The sequence below is a fragment of the Wolffia australiana genome, chromosome 12, assembly GCF_029677425.1.
Source record: "Wolffia australiana isolate 7733 chromosome 12, ASM2967742v1".
Lineage (NCBI taxonomy): Eukaryota > Viridiplantae > Streptophyta > Magnoliopsida > Alismatales > Araceae > Wolffia > Wolffia australiana.
Window position 1 is genome coordinate 2623737 of NC_135846.1, and position 15501 is coordinate 2639237.

The window sequence follows — 15501 nt, forward strand, 5'->3', positions numbered from 1 at the left end:
ACAGATCAAAAGTTTCAAAATGCTTCACCTGCATTATGAGAACGCTACTTTTTTGAATCTTATGAATTTTCTAAAACACCAGGTTCCAAAACATGCTGTCAGGTGCAAGTTATCAGTGATTCAAAGAAAGGTAATAGATTTTTCGTCATAAATTAGGTTTGAATGTTATCGTTGAATCTGCAACCGACGAAGTATGAGGTAACAATGTGAGAAACATTGACAGAGAAACCGGGCAACACAACGGAGACAAACAAATGGTGGGAAGAAAGTGTATAATTTAGAGTGAGAAACATAGCAAGGAAGAGAAAGGAGACAAAAATGACCAAATCGAGAGAGAGAGAGAGAGAGCAATATGTTCAAGGAAAAAGTGTACCACTTAGAGAGATTGGCTAAGAAAAATAAGAGAAAATATGATTAATGTAAGAAAAAAAGCATAACTTAGAGAGAGAAACATGGAGATGCAACTTAGAGAGATAAAGAGAGGCAAAGAGACTCGTAAAATGCACAAATGGAAAGAGAGATGAGAAGTTACAAGAGCACACAAAAAGAGAGGCAAAGAGGGAGAGAAAGAAACGAAAAACGGATGAGTAGACAGAGAGAGATATATATGAAAGAATGAGATGGCCCTGAACATTCAAGAGCATAGATAGATATATACATACAGGAGAAAATGTAAGAAATAGAAAAATAAAGCAAAGTTAAGTAAATTAATCGCCACGAGGGCTATGACCTTCGTCGCTTCAATCCTTATGTGCAGCGTCACCACTTCGCCACTGCGCTTCGCTTACAATTATGGTTGATCGCTGATCCTGCGCATTTAATGCACCAATAATTCATATCTCACCATACTCAGTCTTTGCCCGTTTTGCAATCACAAGTTTAATACCAGTATATATCTCTTCCAACATCAAATAGTTTAATATGTGATGTCATGACAGGCATGATTGCTCTCTCTCTCTTTCTCCCTCTTTAGAAAAGAATGTTAATGAATGGTACCTGGTTAATGAATGGCCCTTCGTCCTTGTCTTCCTCTTCTTATGTCTCTTCTTTCTGCCCCGCTTGGGTCTGCCACAGATTCACAGGTGATACAAAGCAAGTCCAATTAGGATTCACAAGTCGGTGACAAGGTAGTGCCAGGAAGAGAGAGAGAGAGAGAGAGAGAGAGAGAGAATGCTATTTGTATTCCAGAGGATCTAAAAAAGTCTTGAGAGAGAGAGAGAGAAGGGAGAAAGAGAGAGAGGATGCTACTTGTATTCCAGAGGATCTAAAAAAGTCTTGAGAGAGAGAGAAGGGAGAAAGAGAGAGAGAGAGAGAGAGAGGATGCTATTTGTATTCCAGAGGATCTAAAAAAGTCTTGAGAGAGAGAGAGAAGGGAGAAAGTAAGAGAGAGAGAGGATGCTGTTGGTTTCTTGAGAATCGAAACAGCCTTAAGAGAGAGAGGAGGAACAAACAGAGAAAGAGAGAGAGGATGACGATATGTATTATTGAGAAGCCTATGGATACTACAAAGAGGGAGAGAGGGTGTAGGAAATTTTAAGAATACAACTTACACTGAGAGAGATTGAGACAGAGAGGATGTATGATATCTTGAGAATCTACTATTCCAACAAGAGAGAGAAAGAGGATGATGCACGCACTATCAATACAACAGCTTTTCAAAGCATGATTGAGGACGGTAGATGTATTTCGAAGACAGCAACTGATTCTTACAAGATAGAATAAGGTATATAATCATGAGAAACCATGTGCCTTAGAAGGAGAGAGATGGTGCATTCAGAAGAAAATAACCAATTCAAGAACATATATATGAAGAGAGAGAGAGAGAGATAGAGAGAGAACCCAATAGGCTTATCATAGAAAAGAAACTATTGAAATCAGCATAGAAACAGTTTTATGGAGTGAGGAGAAAAAAAAATACCAGATCTGCGAGGACGCGAGGCTACGTCCAGGGCTGGGATAAGGAAACAGTTGATGTTGATGCTGCGAGCCCCGAATCTCCGTAGACAGCGGATTTGAGCACACTGTACTGCTCGCACACCGAGTTGTACAACGCACCCGAAAAGGCCTCCTTATCCTGAGCAAAGAACAAAATAAACTCAAATGTATATTCATCTTTCTCTCTCGAGCACCATCCATCCGCTCATCGTCCCTCTTCTGCTTCGATTATTTCTGTCATGCACCAGCACTACCAAGGATCCACACCTCTCTAAGAGGACCAGTTAGTCATTTCTCTCTCTAGGGTACTATCCATTCGCTCGTTCTTTTTCTTTTTTTTTTAAAACAAAAAAAATAATCCATTCACTCGTTCTTATTGTGTCTCGTCCGCTATGTCTTTCTTTGTCAAGCACCAGCACCTACAAAGGATTCACTCCTCTTCTCTCTCTAAGAGGAAAAGTAATTTATCTTTATGGCATCATCCTTCCACCCTTCATTCTCTCTTCAGCTTCGTCTTTCTGTCATACACCAGCACCTACCAATTATTCACTCCTTTTTTCTCTCTCTAAGATAACTTTTTCTCAGATTGGTCCTTCTCTGTCTTGCACCCGCACCAACCAAGGACTCTCTCTCTCTCTCTCTCTCTCTCTCTCTCTCTCTCTCTCTCTCTCTCTCTCTCTCTCTCTCTCTCTCTCTCTCTCTCTCTCTCTCTCTCTCTCTCTCTCTCTCTCTCTCTCTCTCTCTCTCTCTCTCTCTCTCTCTCTCTCCAATCATATGATCATCTTGTCATCCCCCCCTCTTTCTCTACTTCTTTCCAAAGGGTAGGATCTTTAACCAAGGTAAAAAAAGAGTAAGAAAGACGAACCTCCTCGCCAGCGACCGCATTCGAGTCTGCCTCAGAGCCGATGGACATCCCCACGCCATGGAAGGAGATAAACCTTCTCTCCCCAATTTGCTTCTCTACCTGATTCAAAGCCCACACACACTTCTACTTAACCGATAAAATTAGGAGAAAATATCAAAAGCGAATGCATGGTTCAGCACCTGTGGCGGAGGGGGCATGATGTCGTAGCAAAGAAGGCACAACGGGTATATGTGCCGAGTCACACCCGCGTGGTCTGCCAGCCTTCTTATGTTGTTCACAGATGCTGGGTCGAATGTCGCCTGGGAGCACAATGATGGTTGTTAGGCCGCAGGGTTAAATGACACTCCCTAAATTATTAGGGGGGTTTATGTTATTCTCTGTCTATTTACGGCAGAGAGAGTGAACTAAAAGATAAAATTCTACTGATTTTCTAGGGTTTATTCCATTGCTACCATAGCAGCAGTCTCCTCCCGTTGCCCTACATCTGCTATCTCCTTCATTCATCACAGTTGACAATGATAATGATGATGATGATGATCAATTATTGTACAATAAAAGAGCCTCAGATATTTGTGCACTGGTACGTAGACTGACCGTCGTTATTATGATGATAAAAATAGCTTTGCATCAACTTCACCTAAACTTCTCAGTTCATGTCTCTCTTTTTCTCTGCCCACATTTCTCCCCGGCCCACTCTTGCGTTGTTCATCTTCCTCAACCTGCGGGCATAGTCGCCCTCCACCAGAAATCATAAGGATGTTAACGATGACTTAATGATTATGGCAGTGATCAATGGTCATAGAGAAAGAGGCTAGGATATTTTTGGACTGGTATGTGGACAGATCATCATTATTATAGTGATGATAATAAGAATAGCAGTGTCCTATTGTGTAGGCCATGAACTTTCCCTGAACTTCTCGGTTCATTTCTGTCTCTATCTCTGCCCATATTTCTCTCCACCCCACTCTCGCATTGTTCATCTTCCAGAACCCGAGGGCATAGTCTCCCCCCATCAGAAAATCATAATGATAATAATAATGATCAAGTGATGACGGAGATGATTGATGGTCGTAGAATGAAAGAAGCTCAGATATTTGCACACTAGTATGAAGACCGAAATCACTAATGCAGTATGATGATGATAAAAATATTTTTGCACTAGTATGTGCACCAGGAAGACATCAACTTCTCAGTTCTTGTCTCTTTCTCTCTTCATGTGTCGCTCTGCACCCCATACTCGCCTCATGCATCTTCCCCAAAAAATTCACCTCCTTCTACCGAAAAGGAGATGAGACAGTGACAGCAGTGATGAAATCCCTCACACGCAGAGCAGTGATAATAAGGATTCAGAGATGATGCTGATGATCAATTATCATAGAGTAAAAGAGGGTCAGATATTTTCATTGGTAGAAAATCATTGTCATATTAATGGTGATAAAGATATTTGTGGACCAGAGAAACAGAAACTTCTCAGCTCATGTCTCTGATAGAAATCCTAAGGTTATTTTTGTCATTTCATCTTTTTACAAATCGCTTCAAATGTTGTAGCCCTCCTTGTTAGAGGGCAGGAAGGACCTTATGGTTTGGTAATCTTGCCAACGGCATTTACCCCGCTTGAAATCCCCTCCCCCTTCTAGATGACAACCACTTCGTCTAATCTCCGTCTTGCCAAAATCCAACCTGGCATTTCCTTTCCCGGTGCCGACAACCATTCCAGTGTCTTCTCCCTCCATCCCGTACTCTACCCCGGTAGGAGCCTGCCAGATCTTATCAGTCTCTCTCCACCCCACTCTCGCCTCCTACATCTTCCCCAACCAAGTAACCTTTCCTAGCCAAAAAGGTCATGGGACTGGAACTAATATGCCGTTAGTGGATGCTGGGTCGGATGCTGCCAATGCATAAAGTGACGATAACAGTGATTTAGAGATCATGCTGATGATGAATGTTCATAGAGTCAAAGAGACTCACATATTTGCGTTCTGGTAAGTGAAATGAATATCATGATTATATAGCGGGTGATAAGAATTATTGTGTACTAGTATGCGGGGCAGGGAAACATGAACCTCTTCATTCATATCTCGCTATCATTGACCATGTCTCTCTCCAATCCCCTCTCACCTCATACATCTTCTCCTAACCAATTTACCTCTCTCTTGTGGCGTTCACCGATCATTATCATAGTAATGATAATAAAAATATTTTTGAACTAGAATGTAGCCCAGGAAATATGAACTTCTCAGCCCATTTCTCTTTCTATCACTGCCCATATCTCTTCCCATCCCACTCTCGCCACATAATTCTTCACCAAAAGGAGATGGAACCAGGAAAGCGAAAATCACTGAACTCGAGCAAAGTATGAAAGATTAGTCCAAATCTTTCTCACTTGTACAAAGAAACAAAAAGCAGATGAGCACTCACAAATATTCCTCTGAACTATCCAGTTAAAGCACTTAAAAGTTGATAAACGTAATATTTCATTATGAGCCTAGATAGAGAAATCCACAGGAAAAGAGAAGTTGATGCCAAGAGTCAAACCAAAAAGGCGTACCGGGTGCCATTCTCCTGTTTGGGGGTCTGGGCGATCACGACCCCCACTTGGGGCTATCCAGATTAGCTGTCCTCCATTCCTTCCATGCAACAAAAAGGAAAAAAAGGAAATTAAAACCAAAAGCCTTCTGGCAAATAATGATAGACATCACGAATGAAAATGAATTTGGTTATAAAATCATGAAAACCTGAGTAGAAGAGCCATTTCTTTGAGACTTCTTGTATTTGCTCTTCTTTTCACCTCAGCGAGCTCGGGAACGTCATTCATGTGCTTCTTGGAGTAGACACAGACAAGGTTTCTGAACTTGAACGAATAAAATGTCAACTCATAGAAAGAGAATGAGAGATGCAGGAGGACATGAAGAGAGACAGAAAGAACAGGAAGGAGAGAATGAGGCAGAGAGAGAGAGAGAGAGCAATGAAGATTTACCAAGTATGATGATGTGCATACCTGCCCATGCTGAAAGGCTTGCAGACTGGATCAGTCACAACACGATCACCCGCTACGAAGGTCTTGGAGTACGGCAACCGTCAGTCAAAGTCAATATTTTAAAAAGGAAACTAAGAATGATATAACAAACTATGATACAAGTCAACTCACCGGGCAACAGTTGGTCAAAGTCCACACCCTCAAAAAGAAACTAAGAATGATGCAGTAAACTATGCTAGATGTCAACTCACCATGTTCTCAGATAGGAAGGAGTTTGTCTTCTCCAGAAGCAATGATATTATTGCTGGATCTGCTTCACTCTGATGGTTGGATATTAATATAACATTATGGCCCTAAAACCATTCATTCAACAATGAGAAAACAAGCTTGCATGTAGCATTACAAAAACAATTATAAGAAAATATAGGGTAAGATTGTTGAAAAAAACGGTTTTCATGATACGTAACCAGTATCCTTAAAAATTACATGGTAGGATTATTCACGTAATACTATATTTCTTTTGAAAAAAATTGCACGTCAAGCTTAAATACATTAAAACTGGAACAGTATCAAGCATAATTGTATCCTTACGTCTTATTTTTCCTTTTGTTATGTTCCGTTTGCTCAGGCCATCTCAAACTTTAAATAACGGTCATTGGGGAAATAACAAAAAAACTGGCTTCTTGTCATTTATTGGTCGGTTACCGTCATACAAAGTTATATACATAAATTGGGTTACAAAAGACCAAAGCAATTATATAACAATTCATTTTAGGGTCATCCTCTGTATCTCCAAGAATGCCCGGAGGCCCACTTCAGCAGTAAAGTAATTAAAAACATGCCCAATGATTCGGCTTACACTTCGAGGACATCATTTTTTGAAACACCAAATCAAAACACAAAAGGAACCAACTTTTCTAAGAGAACTATAGCATGAAACTATACATACCTTGCGAAGCTGATGCTCAACTTCATGAAAGATGGGGATATTGCCGACATATGATTTTCTGGAGTTAAAGAAGGGAAAATAGTTGTTTTATTAGTACCATAAATGGCACACTAATATTTGAGAACAGCTACGTCCTACTGACCTATACTACATATATGAAGCGGCTGAAATATTTACCAAAATAATCCCGCATTTTTCGTTCATAAATATTTACCAAAACAATTCATTTTTTTATTCATAACATGACCTAGAACCGATATAAATTGCATTTCATCCGAATATCAGAAAACCACCAAAATAAATTAATCAACTTCACGATCAAAGTAATTCTTCAAATCTCTTCTACCCCTACCCTACACCCTCCTGTCCCTTTCACTGTCATGTTATTCCATCGCTTGACGAGGATATATTGACAGGATGAGAAAGCTTCATGCTTAAGACCAACTCAACGATTATTCATTGTGTTTACAAGGAAACGGAAACTTTTAAATGTTACTACTTTAATATGAATAGCAATTAAACTTGTAAATTAAAAAAGAAGATGATTATATATCTTTCGGTCGTGAAAGATACTGATATAATGTATATATTTGACTGCATGAGAAAAACGAGAGAAAACTACTGAATGCTAAAGAGCGTTAATATACCTAAAATCGATCAAAGGTCGGAAATAATTTTGACCGAACATGTAATAGTCAAAGGGCTCTCGAACGGCTTTGTGATAAGGCAAAAATGTAAATGGGTCCTGTAAAATATTCAAGTAATAAAAAAGTTGTTTGTATACAAAAGAGTTGCATAAGAAAAAAATCTTATATTAAACTCAAACCTCAACTTCCAACATTACACGATCAAATGTGGCTGCAATGTTCGACAATATTATCTCATTAGCTTCAGAATTCCCACTTTGGAGGACCTGAAAGGCAGAAGAAGCATTTTCTTAACAACATAAAAAAAATGTCAAATGTCAAGATTGACATTGATCTGACAAGAGAAAAATGCAATACGAAGAAGCATTCACTATGATTAAGGTTGTAAGTTAAGAACAGTGAAGGGAATTAATTTTAATCTTTATTCTTATCTTAATATTTTTATATTTGTTTCGACATAGAAGTTAATTTTGCACTACAGGTTTTAAGCAATGAGTCAGTTCAAACTCAAAATACAACACGATAAAAAACTTTTAGCCTGGGACAGTGAGGACTTCAAAATTGCCAACGAAGCAAAACGATAGCTGATCAGACAGGACAGATAAAAGTATTGACTTGAAGTGCATTCGATTCAAAAATTCATTAGACAGCTTGCTCGGTAATACTTAATAGAAATAAGTATTTTTAGAACTCTTCGCACACGGACTCACTTGAAAAACCAGTTAATGGTTAAGCTTTTAACGGGTTCTCAGGCCGTTGAGTTAACAACTCACAATAAAGAAAGGCCAACAGACACATAAGCGCAAAGATAAAAAAAGCAGATTATGTGACAGTGATCTCCGAAATGAGGAAAAATCATTACCGCATTCCTATAGTTGTAGTAAATTTCACGCAATGTGGCGGCAATCTTTAAAGGTAGTCTTCCGAGCTCTACTTCTCTTTGGACATGGAAGAGCAATTCTGCAAAAACATTGCTACATAATTCCAACCATAAACCAAAACTGGCCAATAATCCTTAACGATATCAGGTCGGCAAAGGTTCCAAGGAATATCAGGTTTCAACGAGTTTGCAGTCGTGGAAGTTTAAAATGGTTTCACTTTAATCTCCTGGATCCCTAGTCAATGACACTCAATCTTCCAAATGCAGTGCATATTCTAATATACTATAAGACGAAAAAATCTGTATAATTTAAGATTTTGAAAGAAAAATGGAGGTCCAAACATTTGACATATCGCTTAAGAAGAAGACAGTACAATCTGAAGAGCATATGGTTTAGTCAAAAATCAACTCTTTTATCTTGGTGAGAACAAATATCAGAAACTTACTTGACTATATCAAAGAAACAAAAGAAGCATATGCTCGTCAGTTATATCAAAAACAAAAGAAACAGCCAGAAGTTTGGTCAAAGCAAACCTAAAAGTAGACGAGTTATGGTTTCACTCTAAGCTCTTAGATTCCAAATCGATGACAACTGACCTTCCAAATGCAGCAATTCCTTTGATATAACTGACGAACATAGTCGAGTAATTTTTTAATTCTAATCAAAAAGGAAAGTCAATTATCTTACAGCCTGAGCACATAGTTTCATCAAAACTCAACTATTTTATCTTGGGGAGAATAGATATGGCATCCTTCCCAAGATTCACTAATTCTTTACGATTCGAACCAAAAAATGAAGTGTTCACATTAAATGCATCAATTCAGAAAATAAAAATACAACCTGCGCACATAGTTTCATTAAAACCTAACTATTCTATCTTGGAGAGAACAGATATTTCAGAAACTCTACTTCTCTACAATGACACACAAACAAAAGAAGCAGCCAGACTAGAAAGAGATTACCAACACAATATAGAGAAAATGAATAAATACAACGGACCGCCCGACCTTCTTCAGATTTTATCTTCTTCAGAGGAGGATACAATCAGATAATATAATTACGTTATCAAGTCAACTCCTCGGAATCTTTGAGAGAACAGATTAAAAATTCTACCTTCTCAATAAGACAAACAAAAAACAGAAACAGCCAGAAGATTCATCCGGATAGAAAATAGACAGGATAGACCGACCTTCTTCAGATTGAGCATTGAGGAACGGACGCGATTGAGATACTTCCTTCTCCGCTGCATCAAACGAAGGAATACCAATTCCACGCGATCTCTCCCGCAGTTCCCTCCCCTCTGCCAGCTCCGCCGTCGCAGTAGGCTTCGAGGAGCACACGCCGACAACGCAACGCCTGAAACTCGGTCTCAGAGGCACAACTCGAAGCGGAACGTACGCTGCCGCCCCGGCGCAAGAAGAAGACGACGAAGACGGCGCTGACGAAGAAGCAATCCCCAATCTCGACCTCGCCATCGCCCCCGACACCGGAGGACTCGCCGACGGCACAATCATCGCCACCACGCTCAAATCCAAGCCAAGAACAGCAACTTCTGTAGATCTGACCAGAAATCCAGCGCGATTTCTTCAATATTCCTCGATCCTCCGGCTTGAATCGCGCGATCGCCGCTGAAGAGATGACGAACAGAGAACTGATCTTCAACTCCGAGACTCTAAATCTTATACTTAATAGGCCGGTTGTCGTAACAACCTTCCAAAATTAATAAAAGTAATTTTCACGGATTATTCTATTTTATTTTATTTCAAATGAAAATTAACTCCCTTGCCATTAAGGATGAGATCGAAGGGCGTGGGCCCGCAGTGAACGCACGAGATGACTCCACGTGTGCAGATCGAACGGCTATCACTCAAGTACTGATTCTTAATCGTTATAATGTTTTCGCGGGCACCGGATAAGATGTTTAATGTCGTGCATGGGTCAAGCGGGTATCCAATGAGAAGTTGACACGTGGCGAGAAAGGAAGAGCCCATCATTGAGAGCGCTTGTAAGACTGCTCGAGAAGATACCTGCGGACAGAGCAAATGAGATTAGAATTTTCTCTTTATATCTATCTCTCTCTCTTCGGCAAACTGAGATGAACGATGCATAATTGGAGAGATACTGTGAAAATAATTTTACCTTAATCACATGATATATGCATATATCCCTGTCTTTATCTCCGTCCATACATCTTTCAATCTAATCCTAATCCTTATCTTTATCTATATCTTTATCTCTATCTCTATCTCTGTCTCCATTTCTGTGTCTATCTCTATCTCTATCTTTAACTCTATCTCTATCTTTATCTCCATCTATATCTCTATCTCTATCTCCATCTCTCTCTATCTCTATCTCTATCTCCATCTATATTTCCATCTCTATCTCTATCTTCATCTCCATCTCCATCTCTATCTCTCTATTTTTATCTCCATCTCTATCTCTCTCTATCTCTATATTATCTCCGTCTTTATCTTCATCTCTATCTCTCTCTATCTCTATATTATCTCCGTCTTTATCTTCATCTCTATCTTTCTCTATCTCTATCTCTATGTCTATCTTTATCTCTATCTTTATCTCTATCTCCATCTCTATCTCTATCTCCATCTCTATCTCTCTCTATCTCTATCCTTATCTCCATCTCTATCTCTCTCTATCTCTACACTTATCTCCATCTCTATCTATCTCTATCGGTATCTCCATCTCCATCTCTCTCTATCTATCTCTATCTCTATCCCTATTTTATCTCCATCTCTATCTATCTCCATCTCCATCTCTCTCTATCTCTATCTCTCTATATCCATCTCTCTCTATCTCTACCCCAATCTTTATCTCCATCTCCATGTATCTTTATCTATCTCTATCTCTATCTTTCTTTCTCTATCCCTATCTTTATCTCCATCTCCATCTCCATCTCCATCTATCTTTATAAATCTCTATCTCTGTCTTTCTCTCTCTACCCCTATCTTTCTCTCTCTATCCCTATCTTTATCTGCATCTCTATCAATCTCCATTTCCATCTCTTTCTATCTCTATCTGTCTATCTCCATCTCTCTCCATCTCTATCCCTATCTTTATCTCCATCTCTATCTATCTCCATTTCCATCTCTCTCTATCTCTATCTGTCTATCTCCATCTCTCTCTATCCCTATCTTTATCTCCATCTCTATCTCTCTCTATCTCTATTTCTATCCCAATATCTATCTCTATCTCTATCTCTATCCCTATCCCCATCCCTATCCCTATCCCTATCTCTATCTCACCAAGAGGAAAAGATGTAAGAAGAAAATGGAATCTAAAGAAAACAATCTCTATGGCTCCCCTCTCTTCTACCTATCTCTTCCTCTATAGTCTCATCATGATAACTGTATATTATATATACATATATATCTCTCTCCTACAGCATGATATGAAAACAAACAAAGAATGTGATAAATCCTCTATCTCCATCTCTATCTCTATCTCTAAGTACGCGTCTACAAAAATGGTAATGGGAGATGTAAAGGGCAAAGAAAAATAAAGAATAGTAAAATCCAAGAAAAGAGAGAAAAAGTGAGTTACCTGCCAGTGTAGAAGCCCGCAGCATACCAAGAATTGACAACGGTGGCGAGATCCGTCTCCATGACACGAACTTCTTCATGAGCAGCTTCATCGGCGGCCGCATCTTTCCCTATCTCTCTCTCCTCTGAAACAGACAATTATTAATCAATCATGCCCCGGGAAATTTGCAACAATTACATTTAAAATAACACATAATCCTTTAGAACCTTGAACAACAATGAAAGCCTGGTATTTACTGAAAGAGAGAAATGCAAGAAATGGTAAAAGACCAAAATACCCTTATTAAAGGCTCATGGACAGATGACAGTCACGTATCCGTCTCGACTTCGGAATGGGAATAAAACAAAATATTTCATTCCTGTTTTGTTCTGTTCCATCCCGCAACAGATGAATGATCAAATGCCATTATGTTCTGTTCTGTACATCTTATTCCACTCTCCGTTCTGTTCCCATCCATCTGTTTAGTCTTATCTCTAGAAGTTAAAAATAATGGAAATGGTCCCTAGAGGGATGGAATAACTTATATAACCATATATACAATAAGATATCATTTACCGTGGTTAGGGTTTTGGGTTTAGGGTTTTGTCTGAATCACCTCACCTCTGTTGATGCCATATTTTAGACCTCTTGAGGGTTCAGTGGCGCCAGTTGTGAGATGGATTGACTGTTTTCCCAAATTTTGACCTAGAGCAAAGAAAAATAAAAATAGAATTAATGACGAGAATAAAACAATGGCCAATGAATTGAGAAAGTGATATTACCAGTTGGGCCATCAGTTACTTCAGGAGATGGCCAAGTACCGTTGAATGGGTAGGCCAGATTATGATGTGGAACACAAGTGTCAGAACTATGGTAAGACGAAGGAAGCAAAGAGTCAGAACTGAGGTAAATAAGTCCCAGATTAATAAATTCGAAGAAGAATGATAAAATAAAAAACAATAGCAAGTTGAAACGATAAGAAGTTCAACAAAGAAAAAATAATCGGATTGAAGTTATACTGTATCTAAATGTGATAATGGGTCTGGATCCATTTTTCTCTTTGAACCATCTCTAGACTAGTTAGAAGAGCTATTTGACTTTTCTATTGATTTATATAAAGTTGGTGAATTTTGTTGGAATTATATACATTTATTTATTTGTTGATACACTTCATCATTTAATAGTATAATATTACTAACGTAAGTAGATAATACTATCATAAACTTAAATAAGTTTACCGCTTTAAATACATATATTTGACAAACTTAAAGAATCAATGAGACCAGTTGTAATCTAAACACAAAAAGCAGACTACCATGGATTTTTATACCCCGTAACACTTATTTTAATGTGATCAAATATTAGTATCTACCCAACTATGAGAATAAATATGTATGAGCGCTATTAATGTACTGAGACCTTTCTTTGCCAGCTTGAGGAGCGGAAGACGTCTGAGCATAAGTCAGACAATTGTAATAGCCTGATTGTTGAATCTGCTGAAGAATTCTCTGTCTCTTTTCTTCAAGTTCATAGTATTGAGTAAGCAGCTGAGTGTATTCTTGCCTTGAGCTGGACTCAGGTTGTGGTTGGTTTTCTTGGACTGTAGAAGTTTCTTGAGGTGCTTCATCTTCAAGAGAGGGAAGCCTTTGCAGGATCTCTCCCTTTGTCTCAGTCTCCGTCTCTGATGTTCTATCCAAAAGAAAATTTTCAAAGGTCAAGAGTGAAAATTCGGAATGAAAACACCAGTAGCTCATGAGAAATTCACCATCACCAATGTCATTCCAAAATTTAGTCATTGACATCGGCCACTCATCATCGTTCTTTGTTTAGATTGAAGAAAGATTGGTGGGCAGTGACTAATTCGTCATCTTTCCTGTCATCCATGTTAAGCAAGAGACATGATGGTGACAACAACGATTCACCGTCTAATGAAGGATGACGATGATGATGACAAATAGTAGGATCATCAGATAATGAATTTGCCATCGTCCTTGTCATTCCCAAATTAATCATCATTAATGTCGTCGCTCTCACATCATCATCCTTTTCAACGGTGAACAAAGGTTGTGGTTGATGACTAATTCGTTATCATTATTGACATCCATGTTACACCTTGGACAAATGATGATGATAATGGCAATTCCTCATCTAATGATGGATGATGATGACAGTTTTTCATCTTTCAATTGTCATCATCAAAGTTGGTGTCGAACCTTAGTCTCAAGGCATCCATCCACGAGTATTACGCACAACTGGTGGAAGAGATAGAACAGTGAGTCGTATCTCGTCATATAGATCAGTTAAGTGCTAAAGTTAACGGAGGGGAAATTGCAAAGAAGAGGTGTTTTATTAGCCTGTAACTGATCCACTCGTCTGAAACTTTGGCCAGATGTTCATAGTCTCGAGTTCTCATGGGTTTTCAATGCACTGTCCTCTAGTATGATTGATTCCTTTGACCAAACATAACCCAACACGCCATTAAATAAACTATAATTTACAGCAAAAATGATAACATATAAATCGTTTAATGAATGTGTAAGGGGTGATTATGGATAGCTCACATTTGAATTGGCTCAATACTAGAAGGCTCGGCATGATTATCATCAGCAATCTCCCCTCTGCCGACGATAGTGGCATCGGTGTTACTCTTTCCAGAATTCAAAGTCTGTGAAGAATAGATCAAAAAGGTTAATGGCAGAAGAGTGAAAGCCCATAACCTGAAGTCCACATAATCAAAGGATCAAGAATCCCAGTTAATGACTTTCGCTTCACAAAAACAAAGAGAGATGAAAGTGAATTAACCGCTGATGAAACGCATAAAAGCTGTATTTTAAATCTCAGAACCAAAGTAAAAGAAAATTTAAGTGCTTGAGAAAACATATATTCTGCTAGCATGAAACGCAAATCACCGTCAGCCATCGACGTTAGAAACATTTCCAACTAAGAATAAAAAAATGAAATTAATCCATTCTCCCCGACAGGATCCAAATGAATAATGGAGATGAAACAGGAAAATCTCCAATAAACTTAGTTTTAATCCCGCCGTTATAGAACCAAAAAGTCGAGAAAAAATGAAGCACGGAAACCAGCACCAACAAACAATTTTTACGGAATATATTGTTCTGAGGAAGTATCAGCCACTCAAAATCGTGATTATCAAGTTTCAGGAATCAGCCAATACAACTTGAAAGGTGAAGATCGTCGGAGGATCGAAAGTAAAAAGTTCCGCACTGATTTTTCAAAAAATTGTCGCAGGAACAACCTTAACGAAAACGAGGACAAACAGGAGAATCGGAGATGTACCTTGTAATTTCTCAGGGCCTGATTGAAGGCATCGATCAGAGCGGAATCGTCCCAGAGCTCCGTCTCCTTTCCCATCTTCCTCTCTTCACACTGTTCATACTTCACTTTTCATAGCCCCTTCCCGCTTTTTATAAGGTTATTTTCAGTAGGTTAAATCGCACTGAATTAGTATGTACTTACGGCTCGCAGGATGACGATGACGGTGACGCTGATGATGATGATGAAGAAGATGATGACGACGATGATTGTGATTATTGTGATTATGCTGACGATGGTGATGTCAATGATCATGTTGATGATGGTGACGACAATCATCTCGATGATGATGGCGATGATGATGTCAATGAAGATAACAATGATGATGATAATGAAGATGAAGACGATGGTGTGTGAAGAATGATGATGAT

General features: G+C 38.8%; 2 protein-coding genes across 3 annotated transcripts; both read right to left on the reverse strand.

The window, feature by feature from the left end:
* Nucleotides 1–608: 608 nt before the first annotated feature.
* ATS1 (phospholipid/glycerol acyltransferase family protein) lies at nucleotides 609–10179 on the reverse strand. The gene is made up of 15 exons (XM_078583789.1): nucleotides 10041–10179; nucleotides 9444–9882; nucleotides 8236–8333; nucleotides 7553–7639; nucleotides 7374–7471; nucleotides 6727–6784; nucleotides 6029–6130; nucleotides 5799–5860; nucleotides 5536–5646; nucleotides 5349–5427; nucleotides 2980–3099; nucleotides 2801–2899; nucleotides 1919–2074; nucleotides 997–1065; nucleotides 609–809 (listed from the first exon to the last, which is right to left on the reverse strand). The coding sequence occupies exons 2-13, from the start codon at nucleotides 9766–9768 to the stop codon at nucleotides 1940–1942; spliced, it is 1374 nt and encodes a 457-aa protein (XP_078439915.1). The 5' UTR covers nucleotides 9769–9882; nucleotides 10041–10179; the 3' UTR covers nucleotides 609–809; nucleotides 997–1065; nucleotides 1919–1939.
* On the reverse strand, nucleotides 10101–15229 carry LOC144710116 (uncharacterized). Of its 2 annotated transcripts, none has more exons than XR_013583217.1 (7): nucleotides 15095–15229; nucleotides 14353–14456; nucleotides 13211–13480; nucleotides 12574–12659; nucleotides 12408–12496; nucleotides 11813–11936; nucleotides 10101–10281 (listed from the first exon to the last, which is right to left on the reverse strand). XR_013583217.1 is itself a non-coding variant. In XM_078583790.1 (7 exons), exons 1-7 carry the CDS (start codon nucleotides 15167–15169, stop codon nucleotides 10245–10247), a joined length of 780 nt encoding a protein of 259 aa, XP_078439916.1. In that variant the 5' UTR covers nucleotides 15170–15229; the 3' UTR covers nucleotides 10101–10244. The 2 variants fall into 2 exon arrangements, 1 of the variants encoding a protein (XP_078439916.1); XM_078583790.1 differs by having other exon boundaries at nucleotides 12413–12496.
* Nucleotides 15230–15501: the final 272 nt, after the last annotated feature.

Bases quoted from the DNA above. Each gene is read 5' to 3' on its own strand.
- LOC144710116 (XM_078583790.1), bottom strand. From the start codon at position 15,169: ATGGGAAAGGAGACGGAGCTCTGGGACGATTCCGCTCTGATCGATGCC. The intron at 12,660-13,210 runs GTCTCAGTACAT...GTCTTACCATAG, and splicing joins CCTCAAGCTGGCAAAGAAAG to TTCTGACACTTGTGTTCCAC. The intron at 10,282-11,812 runs GTAACTCACTTT...CTCTGTCCGCAG, and splicing joins GCGGGCTTCTACACTGGCAG to GTATCTTCTCGAGCAGTCTT.
- ATS1 (XM_078583789.1), bottom strand. From the start codon at position 9,768: ATGATTGTGCCGTCGGCGAGTCCTCCGGTGTCGGGGGCGATGGCGAGG. The intron at 5,861-6,028 runs GTGAGTTGACAT...CCGTACTCCAAG, and splicing joins CCTTCCTATCTGAGAACATG to ACCTTCGTAGCGGGTGATCG. The intron at 2,075-2,800 runs GTTCGTCTTTCT...TTCTTTGCTCAG, and splicing joins ATGCGGTCGCTGGCGAGGAG to GATAAGGAGGCCTTTTCGGG.